General features: G+C 34.6%; 1 protein-coding gene across 2 annotated transcripts in view; it reads right to left on the bottom strand.

The window, feature by feature from the left end:
* The window catches only part of LOC118194239 (MAM and LDL-receptor class A domain-containing protein 1-like), a 458,361-nt gene that overhangs the window by 186,787 nt on the left and 252,738 nt on the right, over window positions 1–18,836 (bottom strand). For both annotated transcript variants that reach the window (XM_085827015.1, XM_085827016.1), the window contains 4 exons: window positions 16,476–16,587; window positions 12,795–12,926; window positions 4,393–4,646; window positions 2,360–2,450 (listed from right to left, as the gene is read on the bottom strand). In XM_085827015.1, the coding sequence (XP_085683141.1) occupies window positions 2,360–2,450; window positions 4,393–4,646; window positions 12,795–12,926; window positions 16,476–16,587 (589 nt within the window). The remainder of the gene's footprint in view (window positions 1–2,359; window positions 2,451–4,392; window positions 4,647–12,794; window positions 12,927–16,475; window positions 16,588–18,836) is intronic.

An 18,836-nucleotide genomic window follows, 5' to 3' on the forward strand; every position in this document is an offset into this window, starting at 1 on the left:
TGAGAAACGAGGGCTTAAAATATTCATAAGTGGACGAAAATCAATAGATTATGACTTCTGGGCTCCCAACAACGTAAGTGGGAAAACTCATGTAGCTCAAATTCGTTATATTCTGAGTTCGAATTAATAACTCAATATACGAGAAGTCACTGACAATTTCCTTTTTCAAACTGAATCATATCTCATTTTAACTAAGAAACTAGAAACGCGTCGAATGGTGGAAAATTCATCCCACGTCGTCTGGATTAGGATCAGAAAGGCAGTCGCATTGGAGTTTGTCATGAACTCCTGTGTTTTGCAAATGAAGATAAAATTTCACGAAAAGAATATTCGATGATGATAAGAAGTGGATTGAATCGTCTGGTATTGAAAATAAAAGTTAGTTCAGTTTTTTTTCAAGAAGCTGGAAAGGTTTTCCGCATAGAGAGAAAATTCGGCAGGTTAAATAAAAAGGATCGTAAATATTTTGGATATCATTTTTATCATCGAAGATATTGGCCATTGTAATTTTTTTTCTACAACAGTGAACACTCAATAGTTGGTGTTATCATGAACTGCTGAAACCTACTAGAAAAAATATTTCATGCTATCTCAAGCAAATTAAATAAGTAAATGAATAAAAAAATATAAAAATCTGAAAGTTTTCAGATTTTACATTACGCCCTTTTTATCGTTTTCTGTGTTAGATTTATTTATTAAATATCATGTTCTTCTAACTTAAATCATAAAATTCAATTCAACAGGTATATACCAAAACAATTTTAAAATGAGCATATTTTTAGAATTTCTGATACACAGTCTCGCGTGCTGGAGATAAAAAATGTTGCTTTTTTCATACAGTATTGCCATTGCTCGAATTAAAATAGTTGAGTTTGTTAATCCAAAATTGGTTAAAGTGTTACAAAATATGAAATCGATAATAAAACAAATTTCAAATGCAAATTACGGCTTCCATATGCTCATATTCAGTGAAAGATTATGTTATTCAAATTTTGAGGTCTCTAGGTACCGTTGTTTTATCACTATGCGAGAAACATGTATACATTTATGCAGATTCTTCATTTTTTAATTTCTTTAAATATTATACAGGGCTCTAATATTTGCTGTCAACAATTTGAAAAGTGAACCGACATTTATAGGGAATCACAGCAAAACGCTAAAACTAAATTAATAGCTCTTCTGGGCTGTTGCCCTTCGGGCTAAAAAAGAAAAATGCTTGTTAGGACTGCTAGAAAAACTGGAAACGGCGTTCTAAGCGATATATTAATCGATGAATAGAATACTTCGAAGGTGACAAGGTTGAACAATTTGCAAATCAATGTAAAACATTTTGAACAGACTTACAAAACTTATTTTGAACAGACAACGGAAGTTTAACCGAACGCTGATCGTTAGTGATGTCATTGTGATAATTCTTTAGTTTTCCGTTAGGTTTTTTGCTTTTATTTATTTGTCCAAAGGGACAATTTTCCCAGAAAGACCCTTAATTTCGTTTTGGCATTTTGTGTTGATTCACTATAATTTTCGGTTCAATTTTTAAACTGTTGCTACCAAATTTTAGAGCTCAGTATTATATTTAAAGAAATTAAATAATGAAGCATCTGCATAAATTCATGTATGTATCTCGCATTTTAATAAAATAATGGTACCTAGATCCATCAAATTTTGAATAATGTAATCCTCCATCCGAACTTGGAAGCACAAATTCGAAATTCGGAATTTGTTTTATCATCTCTTTCATATTTTGTAAAACTTTAACGAATTTTTGGTTAACAAACTCGACACTTTCAATGCGAACAGTGGCAACTCTGCATTGAAAAAAAAAATTATCTCCAGCAAGCAAGACTGTGTATCGGAAATTATAAAGATGTGCTCATTTTAAAATTGTTTTGCGATATTGCTGTTGAACTGAATTTTATGGTTTAAGGGCGAAGAATGTGATATTTAATAAATAAAGATAACACACAAAACGTTAAAAAAAGCCTTTGGGCGTAATTTTAAAAGCTGAAATATTTTTATCTTATATTTTTTGTTCTTTTTGTTTTTCACTTTTAATATTATTTTCGATCTGGAGATTTATCATTGCGAGATGAATTTTTCATTTATGTCAATAGTAATTTTAATTTAGGGAATGAGAGGACGCGAAAAAGATATTCTGTTACTTAAATGAAACAGTAGTCATACAGCGCACATCTAAATGAAAAATTACGAGAAGAAATACAATTTTAAGAAATTTTAAGAAAATAATTTTAAGAATTTGAGTAAGATTGTTATGCTTCGATTTTATGAGAAGACTTTGATAATTAAAGTAGTACATTTCTAAGTATTGTACAATAATGTATTTAAATGAGACTCATACCTGGATGAGGACATTCGTCTTCATATACCTCGATGTCGTCTATGGCTATAGCTGGTGTTGTAAAACTGCCAATTATACCTTCAATAACGATCTGGAAAAAAAGTCCTTTGAGTGTAAAACTTTTTATAATAAAGTAGAAAGTAGATTACGAAGAACACAAACGCTATCAGTCTTTAAGATAAATTTAATTTTTTTTATTTAATGGCGGGCACTCAGCCGATTTAGGCTTGGCCACTATTAAGCACAGAAGTACTGGACACTTTATTTTGGAGGCACCTATAGGCGGCCATCGTTGTTTCCTATGAAGACACGGACAGTTAAAACCATGCCTCCTCCAGGATTCGATTCTCTTTGACATCGCAGTCGGTTCCGGACCATTTTATGGGAGGAGACCCGGAGTTCGATCTGGAGCTTCTGAGAATGAATGCAGCTGCGGGGATAGTGAAGTTCTACCTTATAGCCTCTCTTATTCCAGACCGACATAGGCCTCCTCGTGGCCGCCGCTGGTAACCAGGTTCGCCTGGACTAATTATGTCAGACACCATCCTTAGGGTTCGATTGGGCTGGAATTTCCGGAACGGACCATTTTATGGTAGGAGACCCGGGGTTCTATCCAGCAAACTGGCTAGATCAGTGTCTAGACAGCCTCGATCTCTGGGGTAAATAATCAGTCTTAACAGGACTAGAGACATCGTTTATTTGATGGTAGGTTCAGGCTTGGCCAGGGACCATACTTCTACTGTTTAGTCTTCCCCTTGGGTGTGCGGACTTTTCATGGTTAGATATCGTTGATTGTCCGAGTAGATGGCGCCCCTTGGTCAACACTTGGGGACGGACGGTGTCTGACGTGTAAATTCTTCATGAGTTGGCAGAGGAGAACGCTAATGTACGAGACAGCTTCCGTCCTAATGCGACCTTATAGGCGCCTATCGGAATTAATGCCGCCCCGCCCTTGATCAATTCACAATGTTGTGACCCCACAGAGCAAGGGCAGACAAGGCAGTACCAGTACGGTCCCTGACGAGCCTTATTCTATCCCGAGAGCCCTCAGGCCTTCTGTGAAGTCTGTTATTATGCCTCCGTGGTTGAGACAGCCTACGTACAGATCCTAACCAGTACTTCCCAGGCGTTCGCCGGAGTCATCCCCGGGGAAATTGGCAGAGGACAGACTCACCAGACAACATAGATCTCCTGCCCAGGTCCAACTTGCAGACCCATACGGAGTTGAGATATGTATGGTCCAAGGGACCTCATCCTCGCGGCGCAACCCCCGCAGTCCCCGCCCGGCTTTATACAAAGCATTGGCCAGAACGAATCATAGATATGAAAAAGAACTTAGTCTGTTTGCCTCCGGGCACCACTCCATTGGCGAAACACCTTAGATATGAGCGCTCTGTCCACTCTGTCAGTCCCCGTCACGAGAACTGAATGGGGTTAAACCCCCGGGGATTCGGTCAACGCTATCCGATCTAGCTCCACCACAGCCGAAGGAACAAACATAACAGTACCAGTACGGTCCTTGCCAAGCCTGAACCAACCTGAGTACAATACTCGGGTTCTAGTCCTGTGAAGCCAAATTATATACCCCGTGGTTGAGACTGCCTAGGTACAGATCCTAACCAGTATTTCCCAGGCATTCGCCTGAGTCAACCCCCGGGGAGATTGGCAGAGGACAGTGGCGCCCTCTCGGATGGCCACTAGAGGTTGGAGCATTAATAAACCGTGTAAGGTGGCCTTGTAACTCCCAGGTCTTGGTGCTCTCTCCTCTCGTGTAATGCCCCTAACCACTATACCGTATGGCCGATCTCTAAGATAAATAGCACAGAAAAACAATTAGGAAATACTAGACTGAAAGAAATTTGTATAACGTACTATAACATGATCATAAACAGTTATAAAAATCTGCAACCGTTTTATAATGTATCTATCAAAAACAACATGAGCACAAATCCCATAAATCAGCACCAAACGTTTAGATGTTCCGTTATGAACAATTTACGAGGATTACTAAGTTAGACTTAAGAGAGACTTACAGAATAGGGATCTTTACTGCGGATGGTTCGCATTCCAGGCTTCCAAGTATTGCCTTGGGAATTGCGTTTTCTCCATACAGTGGTATTCCCAGTGTCTGTTCTGATGATAATATTCAAAGTGCCGACATCTGGTCCATACATGTGATACCAAAAATTAAAGCAGCGTTTGTCAGTGAGTTCTTGTTTTAAACTCACCAAGTGAGCCTTGCTACCATTTTTCCACTTTGCGTCTGCTCTTACGTACATGAAATAGCCTGAAAATAAAAGCAAAACAAATTGATAAAAAAATTCGAAACAAGAAAGCTTAGTGGTATCGTTCATGAAGCAATCGGAATTGTATCCAGGTTTTTTAAATGCTCAAAATATAATATGAGACTTATGAACGCAAATTCATGTAATTGTGTTTAATAAAGAAATGCATAATTCCCGGCAATTAAGCTCTAAAATTCTTGAAATGCGTAATTCCCGGTAATTAAGTTGTAAAATTGTTGACGGAATTTTATAGTCTACAAGTAGTTTATAAACACGGGTAGATATTTAAACAAGAAACAATTTACCTAAGAAACTGCATATAGTTAAACTTATCACTAAGAGACAGAAGTAGAAAAGCAAGATTTATTAAAGATCCATCCCCAAGCATTCCTGCTTCTATTACTTGGGGCAACTGCTTGTAATTTAACTGTTTTTAAGTATAAGGTGTAAGGTTTTAAGTATTTCTTCCTCCTTCCAGCATGCCTTCGCGGTGTAACAGTAGCATATTCGGTGCGTATTCAAGAATTACAGGTTCGAGTCCTGGTGAGGGCAATGCTCATTTTTAGGTCTCCAGCATCAAGAAACCTAATTCCCGACCTAAAAATGTGGTGAAAAATAATTTGTCACCACCAGGATTTGGCGATTAGGTCTTTTAATCCCCAGTCGCCCTTTAAAAGGGGGAGTATATAAGACATTTTATTCCTCCTTTCCGCATGCGTTTGTGGTGCAATTCGAAGCATACTCGAGGTGTATTTGAGAGGTCCAAGTTCGAGTCCCGGCGAAGCATTGAACGGTTTCACTTCTTCTGCTTCCCCTCCCAAAAAAAACCCTAATAACTACAAATGGTTCCCGAACTAAAAGGTGGTAGATTCGTCACCAAAAGGATTTAACGATTCGATCTCCTAATCCCTAGTCGCCGTTTAAAATGGGGAATACATAAGGTATTTTATCTCTCCTTCCAGCATGACTTCATGATGTAACAGTAGCACATTCGTTTCGGCCCAGTTTCGAGTCCCGGCAAGAGCATTGCTCAACCTAATGACTCTACATAACATTAGAAAATTTGATTTTTATTTTCACTATCATTGACTATTAGAAAATATTGATGCCACTTTTATAGTAATGATGATTTTTACACCCAGCAGAAATCATATCCAGCCTGAGTGGAAATTTAATGAAAGTTTTATGGAAAATGTGAGAAACAATTATTATTTGAACCCTCCATATAAAAGCAAATATTGTTCAAAATTAGAACTAAAAAAAAAAAAAAAAAAAAAAAAAAAAAAAAAAAAAACAGAAACAGTCAGTTATATTTCAGCCTTTTTTATTACTACTTGTATTTCCACATTAGATTTGGTATTATTTGAATAAGAATTTAAATTACATTTCATTACAAACACTTACAATTTTTATCGAAATATACGATGTATAATTACGATAACCATATTAAACACTATTATATTTTGCTATTTGAATCCTAAACTCAGATGTTTAAGTTGCATTAAAAATAATAGTGTATTTATAAATTATACAAAATTATTGAAATATCCTTGAAACTTTTAAAAAATTCGTTAGAAATAAAAGCCGGGATTGATCCAGATTTTCTTACAATGCAGTAGAGGTAAAGTGATTAAGGTTTTCGAAGTATTTCCAAAATTCTGATTAATTCTATTGATCTATTTATGAGAGGTATTCAAAATATTTTGAGATATTCATAAAGAGACAACAATGAAATGAATGTAAAATGAAACAATTATTGCACCATTTTGACGCTTCTACAAAGGTACTTTCTGCATGTTGTCGTTTCCCGAAATTATTTTTTAAAGCAATTAGAACATTGGTCCCTGTCAGATGTTTAACAGAATTTGTTCAGAAGTTGATTACTTTTACCATTTCATCTGAGGGTGAAAACTCGCAAATTAACTATAGGGGATATGGGAAAATCACTATAATGTTCTGTTGCAGCATTTTATAGTTCTTTCATCTGTATGACAGGACGCATTTGTTTCCCGAAATTATTTTTTAAAGCGTTTCCCGAAATTATTTTTTAAAGCAATTAGAACATTGGTCCCTGTCAGATGTTTAACAGAATTTGTTCAGAAGTTGATTGCTTTTACCATTTCATCTGAGGGTGAAAACTCGCAAATTAACTATGGGGGATATGGGAAAATCACTATAATGTTCTGTTGCAGCATTTTATAGTTCTTTCATCTGTATGACAGGACGCATTTGTTTCCCGAAATTATTTTTTAAAGCGTTTCCCGAAATTATTTTTTAAAGCAATTAGAACATTGGTCCCTGTCAGATGTTTAACAGAATTTGTTCAGAAGTTGATTGCTTTTACCATTTCATCTGAGGGTGAAAACTCGCAAATTAACTATGGGGGATATGGGAAAATCACTATAATGTTCTGTTGCAGCATTTTATAGTTCTTTCATCTGTATGACAGGACGCATTTGTTTCCCGAAATTATTTTTTAAAGCGTTTCCCGAAATTATTTTTTAAAGCGTTTCCCGAAATTATTTTTTAAAGCAATTAGAACATTGGTCCCTGTCAGATGTTTAACAGAATTTGTTCAGAAGTTGATTGCTTTTACCATTTCATCTGAGGGTGAAAACTCGCAAATTAACTATGGGGGATATGGGAAAATCACTATAATGTTCTGTTGCAGCATTTTATAGTTCTTTCATCTGTATGACAGGACGCATTTGTTTCCCGAAATTATTTTTTAAAGCGTTTCCCGAAATTATTTTTTAAAGCAATTAGAACATTGGTCCCTGTCAGATGTTTAACAGAATTTGTTCAGAAGTTGATTACTTTTACCATTTCATCTGAGGGTGAAAACTCGCAAATTAACTATGGGGGATATGGGAAAATCACTATAATGTTCTGTTGCAGCATTTTATAGTTCTTTCATCTGTATGACAGGACGCATTTGTTTCCCGAAATTATTTTTTAAAGCGTTTCCCGAAATTATTTTTTAAAGCAATTAGAACATTGGTCCCTGTCAGATGTTTAACAGAATTTGTTCAGAAGTTGATTGCTTTTACCATTTCATCTGAGGGTAAAAACTCGCAAATTAACTATGGGGGATATGGGAAAATCACTATAATGTTCTGTTGCAGCATTTTATAGTTCTTTCATCTGTATGACAGGACGCATTTGTTTCCCGAAATTATTTTTTAAAGCGTTTCCCGAAATTATTTTTTAAAGCAATTAGAACATTGGTCCCTGTCAGATGTTTAACAGAATTTGTTCAGAAGTTGATTGCTTTTACCATTTCATCTGAGGGTGAAAACTCGCAAATTAACTATGGGGGATATGGGAAAATCACTATAATGTTCTGTTGCAGCATTTTATAGTTCTTTCATCTGTATGACAGGACGCATTTGTTTCCCGAAATTATTTTTTAAAGCGTTTCCCGAAATTATTTTTTAAAGCAATTAGAACATTGGTCCCTGTCAGATGTTTAACAGAATTTGTTCAGAAGTTGATTGCTTTTACCATTTCATCTGAGGGTGAAAACTCGCAAATTAACTATGGGGGATATGGGAAAATCACTATAATGTTCTGTTGCAGCATTTTATAGTTCTTTCATCTGTATGACAGGACGCATTTGTTTCCCGAAATTATTTTTTAAAGCGTTTCCCGAAATTATTTTTTAAAGCAATTAGAACATTGGTCCCTGTCAGATGTTTAACAGAATTTGTTCAGAAGTTGATTGCTTTTACCATTTCATCTGAGGGTGAAAACTCGCAAATTAACTATGGGGGATATGGGAAAATCACTATAATGTTCTGTTGCAGCATTTTATAGTTCTTTCATCTGTATGACAGGACGCATTTGTTTCCCGAAATTATTTTTTAAAGCGTTTCCCGAAATTATTTTTTAAAGCAATTAGAACATTGGTCCCTGTCAGATGTTTAACAGAATTTGTTCAGAAGTTGATTGCTTTTACCATTTCATCTGAGGGTGAAAACTCGCAAATTAACTATGGGGGATATGGGAAAATCACTATAATGTTCTGTTGCAGCATTTTATAGTTCTTTCATCTGTATGACAGGACGCATTTGTTTCCCGAAATTATTTTTTAAAGCGTTTCCCGAAATTATTTTTTAAAGCAATTAGAACATTGGTCCCTGTCAGATGTTTAACAGAATTTGTTCAGAAGTTGATTGCTTTTACCATTTCATCTGAGGGTGAAAACTCGCAAATTAACTATGGGGGATATGGGAAAATCACTATAATGTTCTGTTGCAGCATTTTATAGTTCTTTCATCTGTATGACAGGACGCATTTGTTTCCCGAAATTATTTTTTAAAGCGTTTCCCGAAATTATTTTTTAAAGCAATTAGAACATTGGTCCCTGTCAGATGTTTAACAGAATTTGTTCAGAAGTTGATTGCTTTTACCATTTCATCTGAGGGTGAAAACTCGCAAATTAACTATGGGGGATATGGGAAAATCACTATAATGTTCTGTTGCAGCATTTTATAGTTCTTTCATCTGTATGACAGGACGCATTTGTTTCCCGAAATTATTTTTTAAAGCGTTTCCCGAAATTATTTTTTAAAGCGTTTCCCGAAATTATTTTTTAAAGCAATTAGAACATTGGTCCCTGTCAGATGTTTAACAGAATTTGTTCAGAAGTTGATTGCTTTTACCATTTCATCTGAGGGTGAAAACTCGCAAATTAACTATGGGGGATATGGGAAAATCACTATAATGTTCTGTTGCAGCATTTTATAGTTCTTTCATCTGTATGACAGGACGCATTTGTTTCCCGAAATTATTTTTTAAAGCGTTTCCCGAAATTATTTTTTAAAGCAATTAGAACATTGGTCCCTGTCAGATGTTTAACAGAATTTGTTCAGAAGTTGATTGCTTTTACCATTTCATCTGAGGGTGAAAACTCGCAAATTAACTATGGGGGATATGGGAAAATCACTATAATGTTCTGTTGCAGCATTTTATAGTTCTTTCATCTGTATGACAGGACGCATTTGTTTCCCGAAATTATTTTTTAAAGCGTTTCCCGAAATTATTTTTTAAAGCAATTAGAACATTGGTCCCTGTCAGATGTTTAACAGAATTTGTTCAGAAGTTGATTGCTTTTACCATTTCATCTGAGGGTGAAAACTCGCAAATTAACTATGGGGGATATGGGAAAATCACTATAATGTTCTGTTGCAGCATTTTATAGTTCTTTCATCTGTATGACAGGACGCATTTGTTTCCCGAAATTATTTTTTAAAGCGTTTCCCGAAATTATTTTTTAAAGCAATTAGAACATTGGTCCCTGTCAGATGTTTAACAGAATTTGTTCAGAAGTTGATTGCTTTTACCATTTCATCTGAGGGTGAAAACTCGCAAATTAACTATGGGGGATATGGGAAAATCACTATAATGTTCTGTTGCAGCATTTTATAGTTCTTTCATCTGTATGACAGGACGCATTTGTTTCCCGAAATTATTTTTTAAAGCGTTTCCCGAAATTATTTTTTAAAGCGTTTCCCGAAATTATTTTTTAAAGCAATTAGAACATTGGTCCCTGTCAGATGTTTAACAGAATTTGTTCAGAAGTTGATTGCTTTTACCATTTCATCTGAGGGTGAAAACTCGCAAATTAACTATGGGGGATATGGGAAAATCACTATAATGTTCTGTTGCAGCATTTTATAGTTCTTTCATCTGTATGACAGGACGCATTTGTTTCCCGAAATTATTTTTTAAAGCGTTTCCCGAAATTATTTTTTAAAGCAATTAGAACATTGGTCCCTGTCAGATGTTTAACAGAATTTGTTCAGAAGTTGATTGCTTTTACCATTTCATCTGAGGGTGAAAACTCGCAAATTAACTATGGGGGATATGGGAAAATCACTATAATGTTCTGTTGCAGCATTTTATAGTTCTTTCATCTGTATGACAGGACGCATTTGTTTCCCGAAATTATTTTTTAAAGCGTTTCCCGAAATTATTTTTTAAAGCGTTTCCCGAAATTATTTTTTAAAGCAATTAGAACATTGGTCCCTGTCAGATGTTTAACAGAATTTGTTCAGAAGTTGATTGCTTTTACCATTTCATCTGAGGGTGAAAACTCGCAAATTAACTATGGGGGATATGGGAAAATCACTATAATGTTCTGTTGCAGCATTTTATAGTTCTTTCATCTGTATGACAGGACGCATTTGTTTCCCGAAATTATTTTTTAAAGCGTTTCCCGAAATTATTTTTTAAAGCAATTAGAACATTGGTCCCTGTCAGATGTTTAACAGAATTTGTTCAGAAGTTGATTGCTTTTACCATTTCATCTGAGGGTGAAAACTCGCAAATTAACTATGGGGGATATGGGAAAATCACTATAATGTTCTGTTGCAGCATTTTATAGTTCTTTCATCTGTATGACAGGACGCATTTGTTTCCCGAAATTATTTTTTAAAGCGTTTCCCGAAATTATTTTTTAAAGCAATTAGAACATTGGTCCCTGTCAGATGTTTAACAGAATTTGTTCAGAAGTTGATTGCTTTTACCATTTCATCTGAGGGTGAAAACTCGCAAATTAACTATGGGGGATATGGGAAAATCACTATAATGTTCTGTTGCAGCATTTTATAGTTCTTTCATCTGTATGACAGGACGCATTTGTTGCTGATCTATTTCCAAGTCTGTATTTCTCAAGGATTATGGATGAGCAAACACTTATTCTTCCTTAAGTATTCTGTGCTTTTGGTATATAATCAGAACCTCAGAGCTAGTCTTTCAACTCTCCGAGACTGAAATTGAAAGAAGCATGATGCGTTTGATGATGAAATGAGTGAACAGTATTTAATAGAAACATAAGATGTAAAATCACAATAAAATAAGATTGGCTATATGACCGGCTTATTTATATAAACCAGTGATTCTCAACCACTGTGCCGCGGCACTTTTGTGAACCGCCAAATTCTTAACATGTGCCGCCAAATTTTAGAAATGCATATAGTAAAACTTATAATGGGTTTAATCCTAGTATGCGGTGCACGTGAGAATTGGCGGAATTCGGTTTTTAAGACATTAATAAGCGTGCCAATTGTGGTATCCAAACCGATTTTGGTTCCTAAGACTTCTGCATTTGAATTAACTTTGAACAAAGAGGAAGAACTAACTTCGCTTTAATAATCGAGATTTAATTTTAAAATATTCGGAAGAGTCAATTAATTCATTTTGAATTAACATTAGATGCGATTATCCCATGGTTGCCAAAAACCCTCATTACAATTACAGTTATATTACTACAGTTTCCTGCATCTTATTTGTGCGAGTTCGGATTTTCAGTATTAACCAACATAGAAACGATAAAAAAGATCGAGACTGTTAAATGTAGAAAACAATATGAGAGTAGCATTCTCCTTTTTACCACCAAATATAAATGAAATTATCAAAAACATCAAGATCAAATTTCTCATTAAACGTATTCGTATTATTAACTTGTAATTCATCCCTTAATAAACGTACTGCTGTTTTTGTAGTACATATTATTTTAGTTTAAATTCAAAATTATTATCATAAACTATTTTACACAGTTTATTATTAGGTAAGTAAACAACTTTTAAAACTTATCTTTTTCTTTGTCTGCCGCCAAATTTTGAAATCGTTAAAAGTGTGCCGCTACAAAAAAAAGGTTGAGAATCACTGAAGTAAACCTCTAAATCTACTGCACACAGCAAAGCCGAATCTAGAACATTATTATAATCTAAATAGAGTGGCTAAGTACTAACTATTGACATAGAAAGCTACTTCAAACACGCGTCCATAAATTCAGAACTAACTGTCCTACTACAAACTCTTAAAAATGCTGCTGATTTCGAACTCACTTAGATTTGCATATTATGTCATTAAAATTTACATTCTGGCATGAAACTGAAATCAGAATGGAAATGAAAGCTCTAAAATTAAAAATAATTGGTTAGAATAAAATAAAGTCTTTACAGGATATGACGAATTAAATTTGCAGTTCTCAAACACTATGAGTATCTGAAAACTTCTGAATTTAATGTGTTGATGTGATATTGTTCTCAGTTCCAGCGTTACTACCATACTTAGAAATATTTCAGAATTCTGAGAACTATTGAATCACAATTTTGCACAAAAAAGAAACAAATGATTCTCACCTCCTTTTCCAGTATGGTCAGATTTCGGCCCATATGTCTCATTCACTGTTTCTGCTCGTGTCCAGGTGATGCTAGTGAAGTCGTTATCCGGATGCCAGCCACACTCGTCCTTATCAAATGTGCAATTCAAAGCTGCAAATAAAATTAAGGAAATAATTTTTAAGATCAGAAGAGTGCTACCAATTTCAATGTAAAATAAGTCTTCTGTCTGGCAACAATTTAAAAAATATTTTTGGAAATTCATAAATCCGGCGATTTCGGTATTAGTAAATGAAATCTCTCAGGTAATTAAAAGGAAAATTCAAATCTCTATTCAATAAAGCGATGTATTTAAAGGATGGCTAAATTATTACATAAATAAATTAGTCAATCAAAATTAGTTAAAAACCTTATCAAACAATGGCATATTTTGTTTACAGCACAAAACAGCTGGAAATGTTTTCATGGATACACAACATTTTACTCTTTTGTTAACAATGATATAATAAGCCTATAATGGGAATAAAATGTTTGTGATAACAAGCCACGGGTATTCTAACCCACTGAGTAGAATACCAATAAGATCAGAATCCTTAACCGAGTCACCAAAAAATATTAACCTGTGCCTAGCTGATGGTGGAAACACTTCGAGAACATAATGACAAGCATATTACCCGGCTGGACAATTACTAAGGATGGGCAGCAGTGTCTTCCATAACAATCATAAAAGGAAGGAAGCAAAGTGTGAAAAATTCGAATAAGTGCGGGATGTAATTCAATTCACTAGGCTCCTAGGCCTCGGCTGTAAAAAGCTCTTAACACGGTTATAATGCCCAACTTCAAGAGGCGATCTGAAGAAACATAACACTCTCGGTCAACCCAAACGGACATATTTGATATACGCAGTCTGGAAAATTGGAACACAAGTCAGGGGTAGATGGCAAGCATCCACCAACAAAGAGAAGAACAATGTGCATCGTAGTCCCTTTCCCAAGTGTTGACCAAAGGGAGACAAAGCCCCAAAGACAGCCTTCAAAATGTAACCATGTAGTTTCCCCATACCCCAAGAGTAGACAAGACAGTAGCAGAACGGTCCTTGCCGAGCTTGAATCTAGCACCGTATAAACGATGGTTCTAGTCTTGTGAAGACTGATTATATATCCTGGTGATCAAGACTGCCTAAGTACAGATCCTAGCCAATAGCTTCATAGGCTTTTACCTGTGACAACCCCGGGGGGGGCGAATGCGGGATACAGTAAAAAGACGTATGAGTATGCTAATTTTCATAACCTCGCCTTTCATTTCGTGATAACACGTAAAAGATTTAAAGGATTTGGCTCATGCGGGTACTTCAAGTGAAATTTTTATGGAAAAGATTTAATTGACGATCTTGAAAGCTTCAGTATGTATTGCTGACATCACTTAGATCAGTATGTATTGTTGACATCACTTACGCGTGGTCGTATCATTGGAAAGATTAAAACAGGGCGATAAATAACAGATGTTGACAAAGAGTTCAACATCGCCCACAACATTATTTAATGGCTGTGAGAAGAATTTAAAAGCACTAGAAAGTGTTACTATCACGGAAGAAGTCATGTTAGTTCTACAACACCTGTAGGAGATAGGTACACTGCAGAAAAAAAAAAAGAAAGAAAGAAAAAGGACATTTCTATATCTCCTATTCTAATGAGCCGATTGACGAAATTCAACTTGCGATTTTCATGTCTGGAAAGCGCTACTTAGGATACGTATTAGATTTATGTATAGCATTGTTCTAATGCAGGTATTTTGACACAAAATCGGACTTTTTCTGAAATGACACGCTAATTTTATGCCAAACTGCCAAGTTTTGTAAAAATCGCTCGAGTATTTTAAAAAATTAGCTCTCAAAATTTTAGCTTGAATTTTAGCTGAAATTGAATTTGGTATATATTTATTAATATCTCGATCTTCATTAAACTTATTTGATTCTTCCTTTCACATTTCGAAATTTAGGTTCATTCCAAATAAAATTCGCCTGTTTTTTATGATTTATATTTAAAATTTGTATTTTTAAATAATTTTTATAAATTTTTCGAAAGAAATTTGAATGATAGGCTATAAAAGTTTTGCCATCACCTTAAAGTAGATGTCATTCTAAGCATACCTGCAAAAAATTTGAGTTTTTTATCCAAAATTTCCTAAGATATACGTGAATTTACATATTCGCGCGTTTTGAAATTCGGCATATTTGTCAAGAGCGATAATAACGCCAAATATGGTTTACGCACTTGTTAAAATTACTTGAAAGTATGAACGACGACTTTTTTTTCGCTCGTGGACAATGAAGGAAAATGAAAGGAAAATAGGTTGCTATAAGTTAATAAGTTCGCCAAGTGAATTATTATTGGCCAAAAAAAAAAAAAAATTTCGCCAAAAAAAAATTTTGAAAAAAAATTCGCCAAGATAAATTTTTAAATTTCTCCATAAACTTCTCACCAAAAATTACGAAATTTAATATCTGAGCATAATTTAAGTCGCAGAATCAAAATATGAAAAAAATATTGGTATGTGTTTTAAAAAAAAGGCCGATTTTGTGTCAAAATACCTATGTTAGAACACAGCTGAATATAAATCTCATGTATATCCTAAGTCGCGCTTTCGAGACATGGAAAACGCAATTTGAATTTCGTCGATGGGCCCAGTAGAACAGGAGATATATAGAACTATATATATATATATATATATATATATATATATTCGCGTTGTATATTGTCCTGTCGACAAAGAAAATTTCACATCAGAGCTCAGCTGGTGGCGAATGACTTGGACTGAACAGGATTGGACTTGAGTAATATTCTTCAGACGAGAACAGCTCCAGTCTGTCATCGGCTTATAAACACCAACTGATCTGGTGTGAGGTCTTATCATTCAGAAATAGCCAAGAAAGGGACCGATATCCGGGATGCAGTATCATGATATCCGGACATCATCGATATCCGGGATGCGGACAGGGGCCACTGATCATGGTATGGGCCGTCATCATGATCAGTGGCCCCTGTATATCCTTGCAGTTGAGACTGATCGGCCAACAATAGACTGATGCAGTTGAACTACCTCTTATTCACCTTTCTCTTGATGATTTCGGTGATAAATTTATTTCTATGAACGACAACTCACCATGTCACCGAACTCTTGCTGTTCACTGTTGTCTAGATAGAGATAATATTCAACTCATTCTTCAGATATAAACCTCATGAAAATGTTTGGGATGTGGAAAGTTGCATCAAACTGCACGATGGACATATCCTGTACTAACACCTTTCTGAAAGGTGATGGTTTTCATTCATATGCACTTTTCTGTTTTTCTGTAACAGCATAAAAAAAACACTTTTTAACTTCTGGATGTTTCAAAACCTTCTTAGCAGCAAACCACACTTAATGTTCTGCATCACTGCAATTTAGATCGGTCCTTAACGATTGTTCAGCATTGTCATTAGAAAAGATAAGTCTTCCAATAACTTTGCCTATTCATGTAGAAAGTATACTAAAATCTATGTATGAATCAAATTAGGAAAAGAATATAATTAACTCAAATCAAGTTTAACACCAATAACTAATTATATTAATGTCTGATTGGAATGTGAAGCATAGATATTGAGGGAAAAAACAATGCACTGAGTACTGAATTGTAAATTCAGAAATGAATCCATTACTTACATTCATTGTATGTCTTTTTAGGGTCACAATTAACATACTTAATATTATCAACGGCAATATCCTGAATTACTCCTAGATTGGAAGGTAAATTTGTGTTGCCTTCAAACTGGATCTGCAAAATAATAAAGACAAATAAAGCACACTTCTCATGTAGGGATTCAAATCTTTATAACATTAAGTGCAGGAAATGTAATGAGAAAGTTACTTCTACTTGAAAAGTATCATAGCATCTAAAAACCCGAAGAGCTAAGATTTTTTAGGTATAGATTGGGGTAAGACATTCAGAAACCAGGTTGCCTTCAAATGCTGTATAATTAAAAATCTGCATGTTGCTTTTAGATAATAATACATCCCTGGGGTTCACGTGCCATGTAAAATATTTGTTTTAAATATTTAAATAACTGTTTAGTATTTAAATATTGGACAATAACTGTTTTGGAAATCATTTATTCTAAATAGTGCGTCTTAATATTATACAAATAGGGTATGGGGTATTGAAACACATCATTATTGACCATAAATATTGTTGCGCACATACGGGTTCTTAATAGATCGAATACACAAGTCCGATGATAGGTTGATAAAATTTATTTTATTAAAAGAAACATTTCAGAGTTAGAGAACTTTCCACAGAAATACTCCCACATATATTCACAGTATAATAGAGTACAATCAGCAGCTACACAAACTACTAACAGTGTTAAACACAACACTATGTAAAGCGCATTTAAACAGCGAGGCTAACCCGGAGATATCTCAGTACTCCGAACTCACGCTCAACTAACGAGATGCCCTATTCGGCCTTATATAGTTTTCACCCGGCTATTGAGATATTTCTTGTACTTTCTGCTTCGGCACCATTCTTTTATTTACTCCCTATCCAAGATAAGCATGATTTAATTGAACGTGATTCGTTAGAAAATCAAAAATCTTGCATATGAGGTGGTTTTACACTAACATGAGCTCGATTTATTGAAAATGCATTGCAATAAATATAATTAACAGTCTTTAATATTATATCTCAAAGCCAAGCTTTCTAAGCACGTTTTCTTTTAATGTAAAAATAACATTTAAACTATAAGGCATCAGTTGTTAAATATTAAGATCAAACGGTACTTTGCCATTTTATCTACTAGTGGTATTACTGCAGTAATATGTGCACGTGTTATTGTTGTTTTTATTATTCTTGTTTAGACACAGACATAAATACACACATAGCTCCCAGATGGTATCATCGTTGGTCTCTGCATGTGTTTGACTTCTGTTTTGCAGAAAGGCTAATAAGCGTGACAAGTGCAAAATAACTAAATAAATATTTTTCTTTTCACTGCAAAGAAATACAATTAAACTGAAAAATTATAAGATGCGAAATTTATGCTGCACAAGTAAGAGATGTAAGGTTATCAGAACAGCATTTTGAGAACAAAAATGCAGGCTTAAATTTGAACAATTGAGGGATTTTAAAGATTTTTGTTCCGAAAAAAGTCCGGACTTTTTTTAATGGAATGAAAACACTAGAAAATTTTCAAAATCTCTCTAGTAACTTTTTGTGTCAGTACAAATAGCAAACGTTTTGGTTTGCAAAGTTTATAAGGTATTTCTTCCGCCTTCTTAGCATGCCTTCCTAGTGTAGTGGTCAGCACGCTCGATTGTGTAACCGAGAAGTCCGTGGTTCGAGTCCCGGCGGCGTAATGGCAGACCGCACATTGAGTTGAACAGTGTTAAACGAATGTCGCATACTGCGCATGCCCAGAAAACAATTTGGCGTAATTACTGTGTTGGAGCGATTTGAAAAGAAGATAAATACGGTATATGGTAGATGTACCGCCATCTGATTGTAAACAAATCTGGCGTTTAAATCTTCGTAGAGTATAATGTAAATGTAAATTAATTACTGCGTTAAAATACTATTTTTTTGCTGTACTGTTCAAACAACTAGAAAGCTGAAATTATTGCGAATGTGAAGCAGTGTTTGCATTCAAAATGTAAAATATAATACCAATGAAATTCTGCACATTCCTTTGGAACTGTACAAATTTTCGTTCAGAAAAAGACTGAAATTTAGGATATATTAGTTGAAAATTTATTCATTATACTTTTAAGCAATAAAAACAATTCAGGATTTACCATACGTTCCATTCGTACATACATAAAGAAACACTGAGGAATATAACAAGTGCTTGCAAATAACACTGAAGAAATTTTACAATTCCTTAATGCTAGTTATTAAATTCTTTGAAATGAGAAAATAAAAGCGCGAATATACGCTAAAAAACGAAGCGAGATACTCCAGTTTACAATTATTGAATTATAACATGTAAACAAATTACATTTAAATAACGAATTATTACAAACATATGT

This window comes from Stegodyphus dumicola, chromosome 11 (genome assembly GCF_044657685.1).
Source record: "Stegodyphus dumicola isolate Sdum_Otavi_A_Nest chromosome 11, ASM4465768v1".
Taxonomy (NCBI): domain Eukaryota; kingdom Metazoa; phylum Arthropoda; class Arachnida; order Araneae; family Eresidae; genus Stegodyphus; species Stegodyphus dumicola.